This window comes from Oncorhynchus nerka, linkage group LG12 (assembly GCF_034236695.1).
Source record: "Oncorhynchus nerka isolate Pitt River linkage group LG12, Oner_Uvic_2.0, whole genome shotgun sequence".
Taxonomy (NCBI): Eukaryota; Metazoa; Chordata; class Actinopteri; order Salmoniformes; family Salmonidae; genus Oncorhynchus; species Oncorhynchus nerka.
In genome coordinates, this window is record NC_088407.1 from 5,432,516 (window position 1) to 5,447,515 (window position 15,000).

General features: G+C 43.7%; 1 protein-coding gene across 3 annotated transcripts in view; it reads left to right on the forward strand.

The window, feature by feature from the left end:
- The window catches only part of LOC135574229 (zinc finger protein 827-like), a 29,597-nt gene that overhangs the window by 4,640 nt on the left and 9,957 nt on the right, over positions 1 to 15,000 (forward strand). For 2 of the 3 annotated variants that reach the window (XM_065025171.1, XM_065025173.1), the window contains exons 5-7: positions 1,487 to 1,738; positions 9,473 to 9,613; positions 11,617 to 11,737. In XM_065025171.1, coding sequence (XP_064881243.1) covers positions 1,487 to 1,738; positions 9,473 to 9,613; positions 11,617 to 11,737 — 514 coding nt within the window. The remainder of the gene's footprint in view (positions 1 to 1,486; positions 1,739 to 9,472; positions 9,614 to 11,616; positions 11,738 to 15,000) is intronic. The other variant, XM_065025172.1, reaches the window with a different exon arrangement.

The following is a 15,000-nucleotide window of genomic DNA, read 5'->3' on the forward strand; positions in this document are numbered from 1 at the left end:
ATATATACACACATACACTATATACACACTATATATATACACACTATACATACACACTATATACACACACATACACTATATACACATATACACTATATATATAAATACACACACATACACACTATATACACATACACACTATATATACATACACACTATATACACATACACACTATATATATATACACACTATATACACTATATATATACACACATATACACTATATATATACACACATATACACTATATATATATACACACATATACACTATATATATACACACATATACACTATATATACACACACATACACTATATATATACACACTATATACACATACACGCTATATATACACACATACACACTATATACACACTATATATACACACATACACTATATATATATACACTATATATACACATATACACTATATATACACATATACACTATATATACACACTATATATACACTATATATACACATATACACTATATATACACACATACACTATATATATACACACTATATATACACTATATATACACATATACACTATATATACACATATACACTATATATACACATATACACTATATATACACATACACTATATATATACACACTATATACACACTATATATACACACATACACTATATATATACACTATATATACACATATACACTATATATACACATACACTATATATATATATACACACACACATTATATACACTACATATACACATATACACTATATATACACATACACTATATATATATATACACACACACATTATATACACTACATATACACATATACACTATATATACACATACACTATATATATATACACACACACATTATATACACTACATATACACATATACACATATACACTATATATACACATATACACTATATATACACTGGATGGGCTATTTACAGATGGGCTATGTACAGGTGCATTGCTCCCATGCACAAAGCGAGGTCCATACAAAAATGATTTGTCAAGATCCGTGTGGAAGAACTTGACTGGTCTGCACAGAGCCCTGACCTCAACCCCATCGAACACCTTTGGGATGAATTGGAACACCAACTACGAGCCAGGCCTAATCGCCCAACATCAGTGTCCGACCTCACTAATGCTCTTGTGGCTGAATGGAAGCAAGTCCCTGCAGCAATGTTCCAACATCTAGTGGAAAGCCTTCCCAGAAGAGTGGAGGCTTTTATAGCAGCAATGTTCCAACATCTAGTGGAAAGCCTTCCCAGAAGAGTGGAGGCTGTTATAGCAGCAATGTTCCAACATCTAGTGGAAAGCCTTCCCAGAAGAGTGGAGGCTGTTATAGCAGCAACTCCATATTAATGCCCATGATTTTGGAATGAGATGTTGGACGAGCAGGTGTCCACATACTGTATAACACACACATAGACTCCCTGTCCCTTATGCTTGCTCCTCCTCCCTCTTCCACCAATTACAGAGAAGCAGGAAGTGGTGGTCCAGGGTTTAAAGGTGAAAGAGGAGGAGGAGCCTATGGAGATTGACCCCCTGACCCCCAGCGTGACACCTGACCCTATCCTGCCCCCAGGGGAGCGAGCAGAGTCCGGGAGGGGTGAGAAGACACCCCCTCCACCTCTCCTCCCTAAAGAAGACCAGGATCTGTTCCAGAGAGATCTCTTCTCCCAGGACATCTCAGTCAAAATGGCCTCTGCTCTCCTTTACCAACTGTCAGGTACCCACAACACTCTAGAACCTTTCACCAACTGTCAGGTACCCACAACACTCTAGAACCTTTCACCAACTGTCAGGTACCCACAACGCTCTAGAACCTTCCACCAACTGTCAGATACCCACAACTCTCTAGAACCTTCTACCAACTGTCAGGTACCCACAACATTCTAGAGCCTTCTACCAACTGTCAGGTACCCACAACATTCTAGAGCCTTCCACCAACTGTCAGGTACCCACAACATTCTAGAACCTTCTACCAACTGTCAGGTACCCACAACACTCTATAACCTTCTAGCAACACGTTACAACCTTCTACAAACTGTCAGGTACCCACAACACTAAAACATTCTACCAACTGTCAGGTACCAACAACTCTCTAGAACCTTCTACCAACTGTCAGGTACCCACAACACTCTAAAATATTCTACAAACTGTCAGGTACCAACAACTCTCTAGAACCTTCTACCAACTGTCAGGTACCAACACTCTAGAACCTTCTACCAACACTAGAACCTTCTACCAACTATCAGGTACCCATAACCCTCTAGAACCTTCTACCGACACTCTAGAACCTTCTATCAACTGTCAGGTTTAGTTAATCAGGATCGCCTATTGGCTACCGCACATGCAGCAGCTACTCTTCCTGGGGTCCACATAAACCATACAAATACATGACACAGTACAGAACAGTTATAGACATGGACATACACAATAAAGACCTATATATTCATATATCCAGTTAAATGAGAGCTTTAGAAAGAGGAGAGGTGCTGTGATACAAGATGTTTAACCCCATAGTGGTGTTTCTGATGGGGTTTGTGTTCGGTGTATTATAGTGGTGTTTCTGATGGGGTTTGTGTTCAGTGTATTATAGTGGTGTTTCTGTATTATAGTGGTGTTTCTGATGTTTGTGTCCAGTTCATGGGGTGTATTATAGTGGTGTTTCTGATGGGGTTTGTTTGTATAAACCCATAGTGGTGTTTCTGATGGGGTTTGTGTCCAGTGTATTATAGTGGTGTTTCTGATGGGTGTTTGTGTTTATAGGTGTATTATAGTGGTGTTTCTGATGGGGTTTGTGTTCATAAACCCATAGTGGTGTTTCTGATGGGGTTTGTGTCCAGTGTATTATAGTGGTGTTTCTGATGGGGTTTGTGTTCAGTGTATTATAGTGGTGTTTCTGATGGGGTTTGTGTTCAGTGTATTATAGTGGTGTTTCTGATGGGGTTTGTGTTCAGTGTATTATAGTGGTGTTTCTGATGGGGTTTGTGTTCAGTGTATAAACCCATAGTGGTGTTTCTGATGGGGTTTGTGTCCAGTGTATTATAGTGGTGTTTCTGATGGGGTTTGTGTTCAGTGTATTATAGTGGTGTTTCTGATGGGGTTTGTGTCCGGTGTATTATAGTGGTGTTTCTGATGGGGTTTGTGTTCAGTGTATTAAGTGGTGTTTCTGATGGGTTTGTGTCAGTGTAGTGGTGTTTCTGATGGGGTTTGTGTTCAGTGTATTATAGTGGTGTTTCTGATGGGGTTTGTGTTCAGTGTATAAAGTGGTGTTTCTGATGGGGTTTGTGTTCAGTGTATTATAGTGGTGTTTCTGATGGGGTTTGTGTTCAGTGTATTATAGTGGTGTTTCTGATGGGGTTTTTCAGTGTATATAGTGGTGTTTGATGGGGTTTGTGTTCCCAGTGTATTATAGTGGTGTTTCTGATGGGGTTTGTGTTCAGTGTATTATAGTGGTGTTTCTGATGGGGTTTGTGTTCAGTGTATTATAGTGGTGTTTCTGATGGGGTTTGTGTTCGGTGTATTATAGTGGTGTTTCTGATGGGGTTTGTGTTCAGTGTATTATAGTGGTGTTTCTGATGGGGTTTGTGTCCAGTGTATTATAGTGGTGTTTCTGATGGGGTTTGTGTTCCAGTGTATTATAGTTTCTGATGGGGTTTGTGTTCGGTGTATTATAGTTTTTCTGATGGGGTTTGTGTTCAGTGTATAAACCCATAGTGGTGTTTCTGATGGGGTTTGTGTTCAGTGTATTATAGTGTTTCTGATTTTGTGTTCAGTGTATTATAGTGGGGGGTTTGTTTCCAGTGTATTATAGTGTTTCTGATGGGGTTTGTGGTGTATTATAGTGGTGTTTCTGATGGGGTTTGTGTTCAGTGTATTATAGTGGTGTTTCTGATGGGGTTTGTGTTCAGTGTATTATAGTGGTGTTTCTGATGGGGTTTGTGTTCAGTGTATTATAGTGGTGTTTCTGATGGGGTTTGTGTTCTGTATTATAGTGGTGTTTGATGGGGTTTGTGTGTATTATAGTGGTGTTTCTGATGGGGTGTTCAGTTATAGTGGTGTTTCTGATGGGGTTTGTGTTCAGTGTATATAGTGGTGTTTCTGATGGGGTTTGTGTTCAGTGTATTATAGTGGTGTTTCTGATGGGGTTTGTGTTCGGTGTATTATAGTGGTGTTTCTGATGGGGTTTGTGTTCAGTGTATTATAGTGGTGTTTCTGATGGGGTTTGTGTCCAGTGTATTATAGTGGTGTTTCTGATGGGGTTTGTGTCCGGTGTATTATAGTGGTGTTTCTGATGGGTTTGTGTTCAGTGTATTATAGTGGTGTTTCTGATGGGTTTGTGTTCAGTGTATTATAGTGGTGTTTCTGTGGTGTTTCTGATGGGGTTTGTGTTCAGTGTATAAACCCATAGTGGTTTGTTGTGTGTATTATAGTGGTGTTTCTGATGGGGTTTGTGTTCGGTGTATTATAGTGGTGTTTCTGATGGGGTTTGTGTTCAGTGTATTATAGTGGTGTTTCTGATGGGGTTTGTGTTCAGTGTATTATAGTGGTGTTTCTGACGGGGTTTTGTTTCTGATGGGGTTTCTGATGTTTGTGTTCAGTGTATTATAGTGGTGTTTCTGATGGGGTTTGTGTTCAGTGTTTCTGATGGGGTTTGTGTGTGTATAAACTGTTGTTTCTGATGGGGTTTGTGTTCAGTGCTAATGTAGTGGTGTTTCTGATGGGGTTTGTGTTCCAGTATTACAAGTGTATAAACCCCAGTGGTGTTTGATGTTTGTGTTCAGGCATGTTTTAGTGGTGTTTCTGATGGGGTTTGTGTTCACACAAATAGTGGTGTTTCTGAGGGGTTTGTGTTTCTGAGTTAATTTGTTTCTGATCAACCCTGATGGGGTTTGTGTTCAGCCATGAAAGTGGTGTTTCTGATGGGGTTTGTGTCCAGTGTATTATAGTGGTGTTTCTGATTTTGTGTTCGTGTATTATAGTGTTAGTTGTTTCTCTGTGTGGTGTTTCAGTTTGTGTTCAGGACAAGCTGCTCTGGTTCTGAGCTGCAGCTTTTATAGTGGTGTTTCTGAGGTTTGTGTTCTTTTTCTGATGGGGTTTGTGTTCAGTGTATTATAGTGGTGTTTCTGATGGGGTTTGTGTTCAGTGTATTATAGTGGTGTTTTGATGGGGTGCTGATGGGGTTTGTGTTCAGTGTATTATAGTGGTGTTTCATGGGGTTTGTGTTCATGACCATGGGGTTTGTGTTCATGACCATTATAGTGGTGTTTCTGATGGGGTTTGTGTTCATGAACACATGACCACTGATGACTGATGGGGTTTGTGTTCAGTGTATTATAGTGGTGTTTCATGTAATTGTTTCAATGGATGCTAATAGATTATACAAGGGACATTTTTAGACCAAATCCAGAGTTAATTTCTCTTCAACCCTCAGCCATGAAAGACAACCAGGACAAGCTGCTCTGAGCTGCAGCTTTGATAGGTCTTTCTTTGCTGCACATGACCACATGACCACATGAAAACAGGACCAGACTCTTAATATGGGGACAAGACAACCCCAGGACAGTGTTCCTGGAGAGAAACCCTCAGGGCTCCAACCCTGTTCCTGGAGAGATACCCTCCTGGAGGTTTTAACTCCAACCCTGTTCCTGGAGAGAGACCCTCCTGGAGGTTTTAACTCCAACCCTGTTCCTGGAGAGAGACCCTCCTGGAGGTTTTAACTCCAACCCTGTTCCTGGAGAGAGACCCTCCTGGAGGTTTTAACTCCAACCCTGTTCCTGGAGACATACCCTCCTGGAGGTTTTAACTCCAACCCTGTTCCTGGAGAGAGACCCTCCTGGAGGTTTTAACTCCAACCCTGTTCCTGGAGAGCTACCCTCCTCTAGGTTTTAACTCCAACCCTGTTCCCTGTTCCTGGAGAGAGACCCTCCTGGAGGTTTTAACTCCAACCCTGTTCCTGGAGAGAAACCCTCCTGTAGGTTTTAACTCCAACCCTGTTCCTGGAGAGAGACCCTCCTGGAGGTTTTAACTCCAACCCTGTTCCTGGAGAGAGACCCTCCTGTAGGTTTTAACTCCAACCTTGTTCCTGGAGACATACCCTCCTGTAGGTTTGAACTCCAACCTTGTTCCTGGAGAGAAACCCTCCTGTAGATTTGTGGGACAACATTCCACAGGCCACAATCAACAGCCTGATCAACTCTATGTAAAGGAGATGTGTCGCGTTGCGTGAGGCAAATGGTGGTCACACCAGATACTGACTGGTTTTCTGATCACACCAGATACTGACTGGTTTTCTGATCACACCAGATACTGACTGGTTTTCTGATCCACACCAGATACTGACTGGTTTTCTGATCACACCAGATACTGACTGGTTTTCTGATCACACCAGATACTGACTGGTTTTCTGATCACACCAGATACTGACTGGTTTTCTGATCACACCAGATACTGACTGGTTTTCTGATCCACACCAGATACTGACTGGTTTTCTGATCCACACCAGATACTGACTGGTTTTCTGATCCACACCAGATACTGACTGGTTTTCTGATCACACCAGATACTGACTGGTTTTCTGATCACACCAGATACTGACTGGTTTTCTGATCACACCAGATACTGACTGGTTTTCTGATCACACCAGATACTGACTGGTTTTCTGATCCACACCAGATACTGACTGGTTTTCTGATCACACCAGACACTGACTGGTTTTCTGATCCACACCAGATACTGACTGGTTTTCTGATCCACACCAGATACTGACTGGTTTTCTGATCCACACCAGATACTGACTGGTTTTCTGATCACACCAGATACTGACTGGTTTTCTGATCACACCAGATACTGACTGGTTTTCTGATCCACACCAGATACTGACTGGTTTTCTGATCACACCAGATACTGACTGGTTTTCTGATCACACCAGATACTGACTGGTTTTCTGATCACACCAGATACTGACTGGTTTTCTGATCACACCAGATACTGACTGGTTTTCTGATCACACCAGATACTGACTGGTTTTCTGATCCACACCCCTACACTTTTTAATGTGTCTGTGACCAACAGATTCACATCTGTATTCTCAGTCATGTGAAATCCATAGATTAGGGCCTAATTAAGTTATTTAAATTGACTGATTTCCTATTATGAACTATAACTCAGTAAAATCTTTGAAATTGTTGCATGTTGCATTAATGTTTTTGTTCAGTGAGGGTCCATTATAATTTCTACACCGTTTCGATTTGGTTTTAGTCATTTTAAAGTAGATTGAGTTCATTTCCCCTGCAATTTTGTATTATAATTGTTTTTATTCAAATCACCCGTGAGCCGTATGTTTGACACCCTAGACGCTCTAGAACTTTCTACCAACTGTCAGATACAATCACCCCACTCAACAGCCTTCTACTACACTCTAGAACCTTCTAACTACACTCTAGAACCTAACTACACTCTAGAACCTTCTACCAACTGTCAGGCACAATCACCCCACTCAACAGCCTTCTACTACACTCTAGAACCTTCTACAAACTGTCAGGCACAACCACCCCACTCAACAGCCTTCTACTACACTCTAGAACCTTCTACAAACTGTCAGGCACACCCCCCCCCCCCCACTCAACAGCCTTCTACTACACTCTAGAACCTTCTACAAACTGTCAGGCACAACCACCCCACTCAACAGCCTTCTACTACACTCTAGAACCTTCTACAAACTGTCAGGCACCCCCCCCCCTCCACTCAACAGCCTTCTACTACACTCTAGAACCTTCTACCAACTGTCAGGCACAACCACCCCACTCAACAGCCTTCTACTACACTCTAGAACCTTCTACAAACTGTCAGGTACAACCACCACACTCTAAAGAATTCTGCTACACTCTAGAACCTTCTAAAACTGTCAGGCACAACCACCACACTCTACAGCCTTCTACGACACTCTAGAACATTCTAACTACACTCTAGAGCCTTCTACTACACTGTAGAACCTTCTACCATCTGTCAGGCACAACCACCACACTCTACAGCCTTCTCCGACACCCTAGAACATTTTAACTACACTCTAGAGCCTTCTGCTACACTCTAGAACCTTCTACCAACTGTCAGGTACACACAGTATACACTTGCATGTACAAAACATTAAGGACACCTTCATAATATTACCCTCAGAACAGCATCAATTTGTCGGGTTATGGACTCTACAAGGTGTCGAAAGCGTTCCACAGTGATGCTGGCCCAGGTTGACTCCAATGCTTCCCACATTGTACCAAGTTGGCTGGATGTCCTTTGGGTGGTGGACCATTCTTGATGCACACAGGAAACTGTTGAGCGTGAAAAACCCAGCAGCATTGCAGTTCTTGACACAAACCGGTGCACCTGGCACCTAATACCTGTCAGGATTTGGCCAGGGTTGTTCCGGTTTTTGGTCACTAGATGCCCCCATTGTGCCTTTTGACCTTTTGTTTTCCCTTGATCCCCATTATTATTTGCACCTGTGCCTCGTTTCCCCTGATTGTATTTAAACCCTTTGTTTTCCTCAGTCCTTTGCTCTGTGTTTGTATGTTAGCACCCAGCCCTAGTATTCTGTTAACTCTTGTTGATCCCGGTGGACGCTCTTGTGGAATTCTGTTTTTTTGTTCTTGTTTATTTATTTTTGAGTATCTTTTGAGGCTTTTTGTGCTATACCTACCACCTTGTGGATTTACCTTTTTTGTCTTGGAGGATTACCTTTGTTCTTGTGGAATTCCTTTTGAGGTTGTGGAGTTACATGTGTTCCTGAAGGACTTCACTTTTTACTACATTAAATACACCGTCTCAAGTACTGCTGTGTCTGCCTCATCTTCTGGGTTCTGCCGACTATTCGTGGCTCAGTTGGTTAAGTGACTGTTTCTCACTCCGGAGACCCGGGTTCGTAACCGGGTCCTGACATTACCCTACCCTGTTCAAAGGTACTTAAATATTTTGACTTGCCCGTTCACCCTCTGAATGGCACACATACACAATCCATGTCTCAATTGTCTCAAGGCTTAAATTTGTTTTTCTTTAACCCCGTCTCCTCCCCTACATCTACACTGATTGGATTCACCTGGTCAGTCTCAGGGAAAGAACAGGTGTTCTTAATGTTTTGTCCACTCCGTGTATATCATATGTTTGTCATTAAAGCATTTGTGTCCGAAATTATACCACAAAATGTAGCCGTGAAATGCTAGAGCAGTCTAGGTAACTAAATGCTAGAGCAGTCTAGGTAACTAAATGCTAGAGCAGTCTAGGTAACTAAATGCTACAGCAGTCTAGGTAACTAAATGCTAGAGCAGTCTAGGTAACTAAATGCTACAGCAGTCTAGGTAACTAAATGCTACAGCAGTCTAGGTAACTAAATGCTACAGCAGTCTAGGTAACTAAATGCTACAGCAGTCTAAGTAACTAACATTTGGCTCTTGTTTCTCTTCAGAAAAAGTCTGCAAAGCCAATGAGCTGAAAGAAAACGGATCCTTCTCTAGTCCTGTGGCGGAGAAGCCCTTTACACACACGCCCTCCACCCGCCCGAACCAGTGGGACCTTACTCAACCCTCCCCAGACAAACCACAGCACGGTAGGCGAACACACTGTCTGTGGTCCCTATGTAGGTAATATGGCACCGTATGAGGCACAGGCACTGGTTGAGTCATTAACAATAAAGCCTGTGGGGTTAGAGGTCAAATAGCACCCTGTGGGGTTAGAGGTCAAATAGCACCCTGTGGGGTTAGAGGTCAAATAGCATCCCTGTGGGGTTAGAGGTCAAATAACACCCTGTGGGGTTAGAGGTCAAATAGCACCCTGTGGGGTTAGAGGTCAAATAGCACCCTGTGGGAGTTAGAGGTCAAATAGCACACTGTGGTCAGAGGTCAAATAGCACCCTGTGGGGTCAGAGGTCAAACAGCACCCTGTGAGAGTTAGAGGTCAAATATCACCCTGTGGGGTTAGAGGTCAAATATCACCCTGTGGGGTTAGAGGTCAAATAGCACCCTGTGGGGTTAGAGGTCAAATAGCACCCTGTGGGAGTTTAGAGGTCAAATAGTAATCCTATTTGTTCTCACGCAAGCCGCCTTACCCCTCCTCCCTCTCTGTCGTACCCCTCCACCCTCTCTGCCTTACCCCTCCTCCTCCCTCTCTGCCTTACCCCTCCTCCTCCCACTCTGTCATACCCCTCCTCCCTCTCTGCCTTACCCCTCCTCCTCCCTCTCTGTCTTACCCCTCCTCCCTCTCTGCCTTACCCCTCCTCCTCCCTCTCTGCCTTACCCCTCCTCCTCCCACTCTGTCGTACCCTCCTCCTCCCTCTCTGCCTTACCCCTCCTCCCCTCTCTGCCTTACCCCTCCTCCTCCCTCTCTGTCTTACCCCTCCTCCTCCCTCTCTGTCTTACCCCTCCTCCCTCTCTGCCTTACCCCTCCTCCTCCCACTCTGTCTTCCCCTCCTCCTCCCTCTCTGCCTTACCCCTCCTCCTCCCTCTCTGCCTTACCCCTCCTCCTCCCACTCTGTCGCACCCCTCCTCCCTCTCTGCCTTACCCCTCCTCCTCCCTCTCTGTCTTACCCCTCCTCCCTCTCTGCCTTACCCCTCCTCCCTCTCTGTCGTACCCCTCCTCCCTCTCTGCCTTACCCGTCCTCCTCCCTCTCTGTCGTACCCCTCCTCCCTCTCTGTCTTACCCTCCTCCTCCCTCTCTGTCTTACCCCTCCTCCCTCTCTGTCTTACCCCTCCTCCCTCTCTGTCTTACCCCTCCTCCCTCTCTGTCTTACCCTCCTCCTCCCTCTCTGTCTTACCCCTCCTCCCTCTCTGTCTTACCCCTCCTCCTCCCTCTCTGTCTTACCCCTCCTCCTCCCTCTCTGTCTTACCCCTCCTCCTCCCACTCTGTCTTACCCCTCCTCCCTCTCTGTCTTACCCCTCCTCCTCCCTCTCTGTCTTACCCCTCCTCCTCCCTCTCTGTCTTACCCCTCCTCTCTCTCTCTGTCTTACCCCTCCTCCCTCCCTCTCTGTCTTACCCCTCCTCCCTCTCTGTCTTACCCCTCCTCCTCCCTCTCTGTCTCCTCCTCCCTCTCTGTCTCCTCCTCCCTCTCTGTCTTACCCCTCCCCCTCTCTGTCTCCTCCTCCCTCTCTGTCTCCTCCTCCCTCTCTGTCTTACCCCTCCTCCCTCTCTGTCTCCTCCCCCTCTCAGTCTTACCCCTCCTCCCTCTCTGTCTCCTCCTCCCTCTCTGTCTCCTCCTCCCTCTCTGTCTCCTCCTCCCTCTCTGTCTCTGTCTCTGTCTTACCCCCCCTCCTCCCTCTCTGTCTCCTCCTCCCTCTCTGTCTCCTCCTCCTCTCTGTCTCCCCTCCTCCCTCTCTGTCTCCTCCTCCCTCTCTGTCTCCTCCTCCCTCTCTGTCTTACCCCTCCCCCTCTCTGTCTTACCCCTCCTCCTCCCTCTCTGTCTCCTCCTCCCTCTCTGTCTCCTCCTCCCTCTCTGTCTTACCCCTCCCCCCTCTCTGTCTTACCCCTCCTCCCTCTCTGTCTTACCCCTCCTCCCTCTCTGTCCCCTCTACTCTCTCTCTCTCTCTTTCCTCACCCTCTTTCCTCCCTCTCTCCCAGTAGTCAGTAGGTATAGGTGTCCAGTGTGTTCGCACCAAGCCCAGTGTCAGAGGAGTCTCAACCATCACCTGGCTTCACACACTTCTAAGACACACACCACCGGCTTCAACTACTACTACAGGTAACTACTACTACAGGTAACTACTACTACAGGTGACAACTACTACTACAGGTAACTACTACTACAGGTAACTACTACTACAGGTGACTACTACTACTACAGGTAACTACTACTACAGGAAACTACTACTACAGGTAACTACTACTACAGGTAACTACTACTACAGGTAACTACTACTATACTACAGGTAACTACTACTACAGGTAACTACTACTACTACAGGTAACTACTACTACAGGTAACTACTACTACTACAGGTAACTACTACTACTACAGGTAACTGCTACTATACTACAGGTAACTACTACTACAGGTAACTACTACTATACTACAGGTAACTACTACTACAGGTAACTACCACTACAGGTAACTACTACTACAGGTAACTGCTACTATACTACAGGTAACTACTACTACAGGTAACTACTACTACAGGTAACTACTACTATACTACAGGTAACTACTACTACAGGTAACTACTACTATACTACAGGTAACTACTACTACAGGTAACTACTACTACAGGTGACTACTACTACAGGTAACTACTACTACAGGTAACTACTACTACAGGTGACTACTACTACAGGTAACTACTACTATACTACAGGTAACTACTCCTACAGGTAACTACTACTACAGGTGACTACTACTACAGGTAACTACTACTACAGGTAACTCACACCACCTGCTTCAACTACTACTACAGGTAACTACTACTATACTACAGGTAACTACTACTACTACAGGTGACTACTACTACAGGTAACTACTACTACAGGTAACTACTACTACAGGTGACTACTACTACAGGTAACTACTACTACAGGTAACTCACACCACCTGCTTCAACTACTACTACAGGTAACTACTACTACAGGTAACTACTACTATACTACAGGTAACTACTACTACTACAGGTGACTACTACTACAGGTAACTACTACAGGTAACTACTACTACCACAGGTAACTACTACTACTACAGGTGACTACTACTACTACATGTAAGTACTACTACAGGTGACTACTACTACAGGTAACTACTACTACAGGTAACTCACACCACCTGCTTCAACTACTACTACAGGTAACTACTACTATACTACAGGTAACTACTACTACAGGTAACTACTACTATACTACAGGTAACTACTACTACTACAGGTGACTACTACTACAGGTGACTACTACTACAGGTAACTACTACTACCACAGGTAACTACTACTACTACTACAGGTGACTACTACTACTACAGGTAAGTACTACTACAGGTGACTACTCCTACAGGTGACTACTCCTACAGGTGACTACTACTACAGGTAACTACTACTACCACAGGTAACTACTACTACTACAGGTAACTACTACTACAGGTGACTACTACTACTACAGGTAACTACTACTACTACAGGTGACTACTACTACAGGTGACTACTACTACTACAGGTAACTACTACTACTACAGGTAACTACTACTACTACAGGTGACTACTACTACAGGTAACTACTACTACAGGTAACTACTACTACCACAGGTAACTACTACTACTACTACAGGTAACTACTACTACAGGTAACTACTACTACAGGTGACTACTACTACTACAGGTAAGTACTACTACAGGTGACTACTACTACAGGTGACTACTACTACAGGTAACTACTAATACAGGTAACTACTACTACCACAGGTAACTACTACTACTACAGGTGACTACTACTACAGGTAACCACTACTACTACAGGTAACTACTACTACCACATGTAACTACTACTACTACAGGTGACTACTACTACAGGTAACTACTACTACAGGTAACTACTACTACAGGTAACTACTACTACTACAGGTAACTACTACTACTACAGGTGACTACTACTACAGGTGACTACTACTACAGGTGACTACTACTACAGGTGACTACTACTACAGGTGACTACTACTACTACAGGTAACTACTACTACCACAGGTAACTACTACTACCACAGGTAACTACTACTACAGGTAACTACTACTACAGGTAACTACTACTACTACAGGTAACTACTACTACAGGTGACTACTACTACAGGTGACTACTACTACAGGTGACTACTACTACTACAGGTGACTACTACTACAGGTAACTACTACTACCACAGGTAACTACTACTACTACAGGTGACTACTACTACAGGTGACTACTACTACTACAGGTAACTACTACTACTACAGGTAACTACTACTACAGGTAACTACTACTACTACAGGTAACTACTACTACAGGTAACTACTACTACTACAGGTGACTACTACTACAGGTAACTACTACTACAGGTGACTACTACTACTACAGGTAACTACTACTACTACAGGTGACTACTACTACAGGTAACTACTACTACTACAGGTGACTACTCCTACAGGTAACTACTACTACAGGTGACTACTACTACAGGTAACTACTACTCCTACAGGTAACTACTACTACAGGTGACTACTACTACAGGTAACTACTACTACTACAGGTAACTACTACTACTACAGGTGACTACTCCTACAGGTGACTACTACAGGTAACTACTACTACAGGTAACTACTACTACAGGTAACTACTACTACAGGTGACTACTACTACTACTACAGGTAAGTACTAATACAGGTGACTACTACTACAGGTAACTACTACTACAGGTAACTACTACTACAGGTAACTACTACTACAGGTAACTACTACTACCACAGGTAACTACTACTACCACAGGTAACTACTACTACTACAGGTGACTACTACGACAGGTGACTACTACGACAGGTGACTACTACTACAGGTGACTACTCCTACAGGTAACTACTACTACAGGTGACTACTACTACTACAGGTAACTACTACTACTACAGGTGACTACTAGTACAGGTAACTACTACTACTACAGGTGACTACTCCTACAGGTAACTACTACTACAGGTGACTACTACTACTACAGGTAACTACTACTACTACAGGTAACTACTACTACAGGTAAGTACTACTACAGGTGACTACTACTACTACTACAGGTAACTACTACTACAGGTAACTACTACTACTACAGGTAACTACTACTACAGGTAACTACTACTACAGGTGACTACTACTACAGGTAACTACTACTACAGGTAACTACTACTACAGGTAACTACTACTACCACAGGTAACTACTACTACTACAGGTGACTACTACGACAGGTGACTACTACTACAGGTGACTACTCCTACAGGTAACTACTACTACAGGT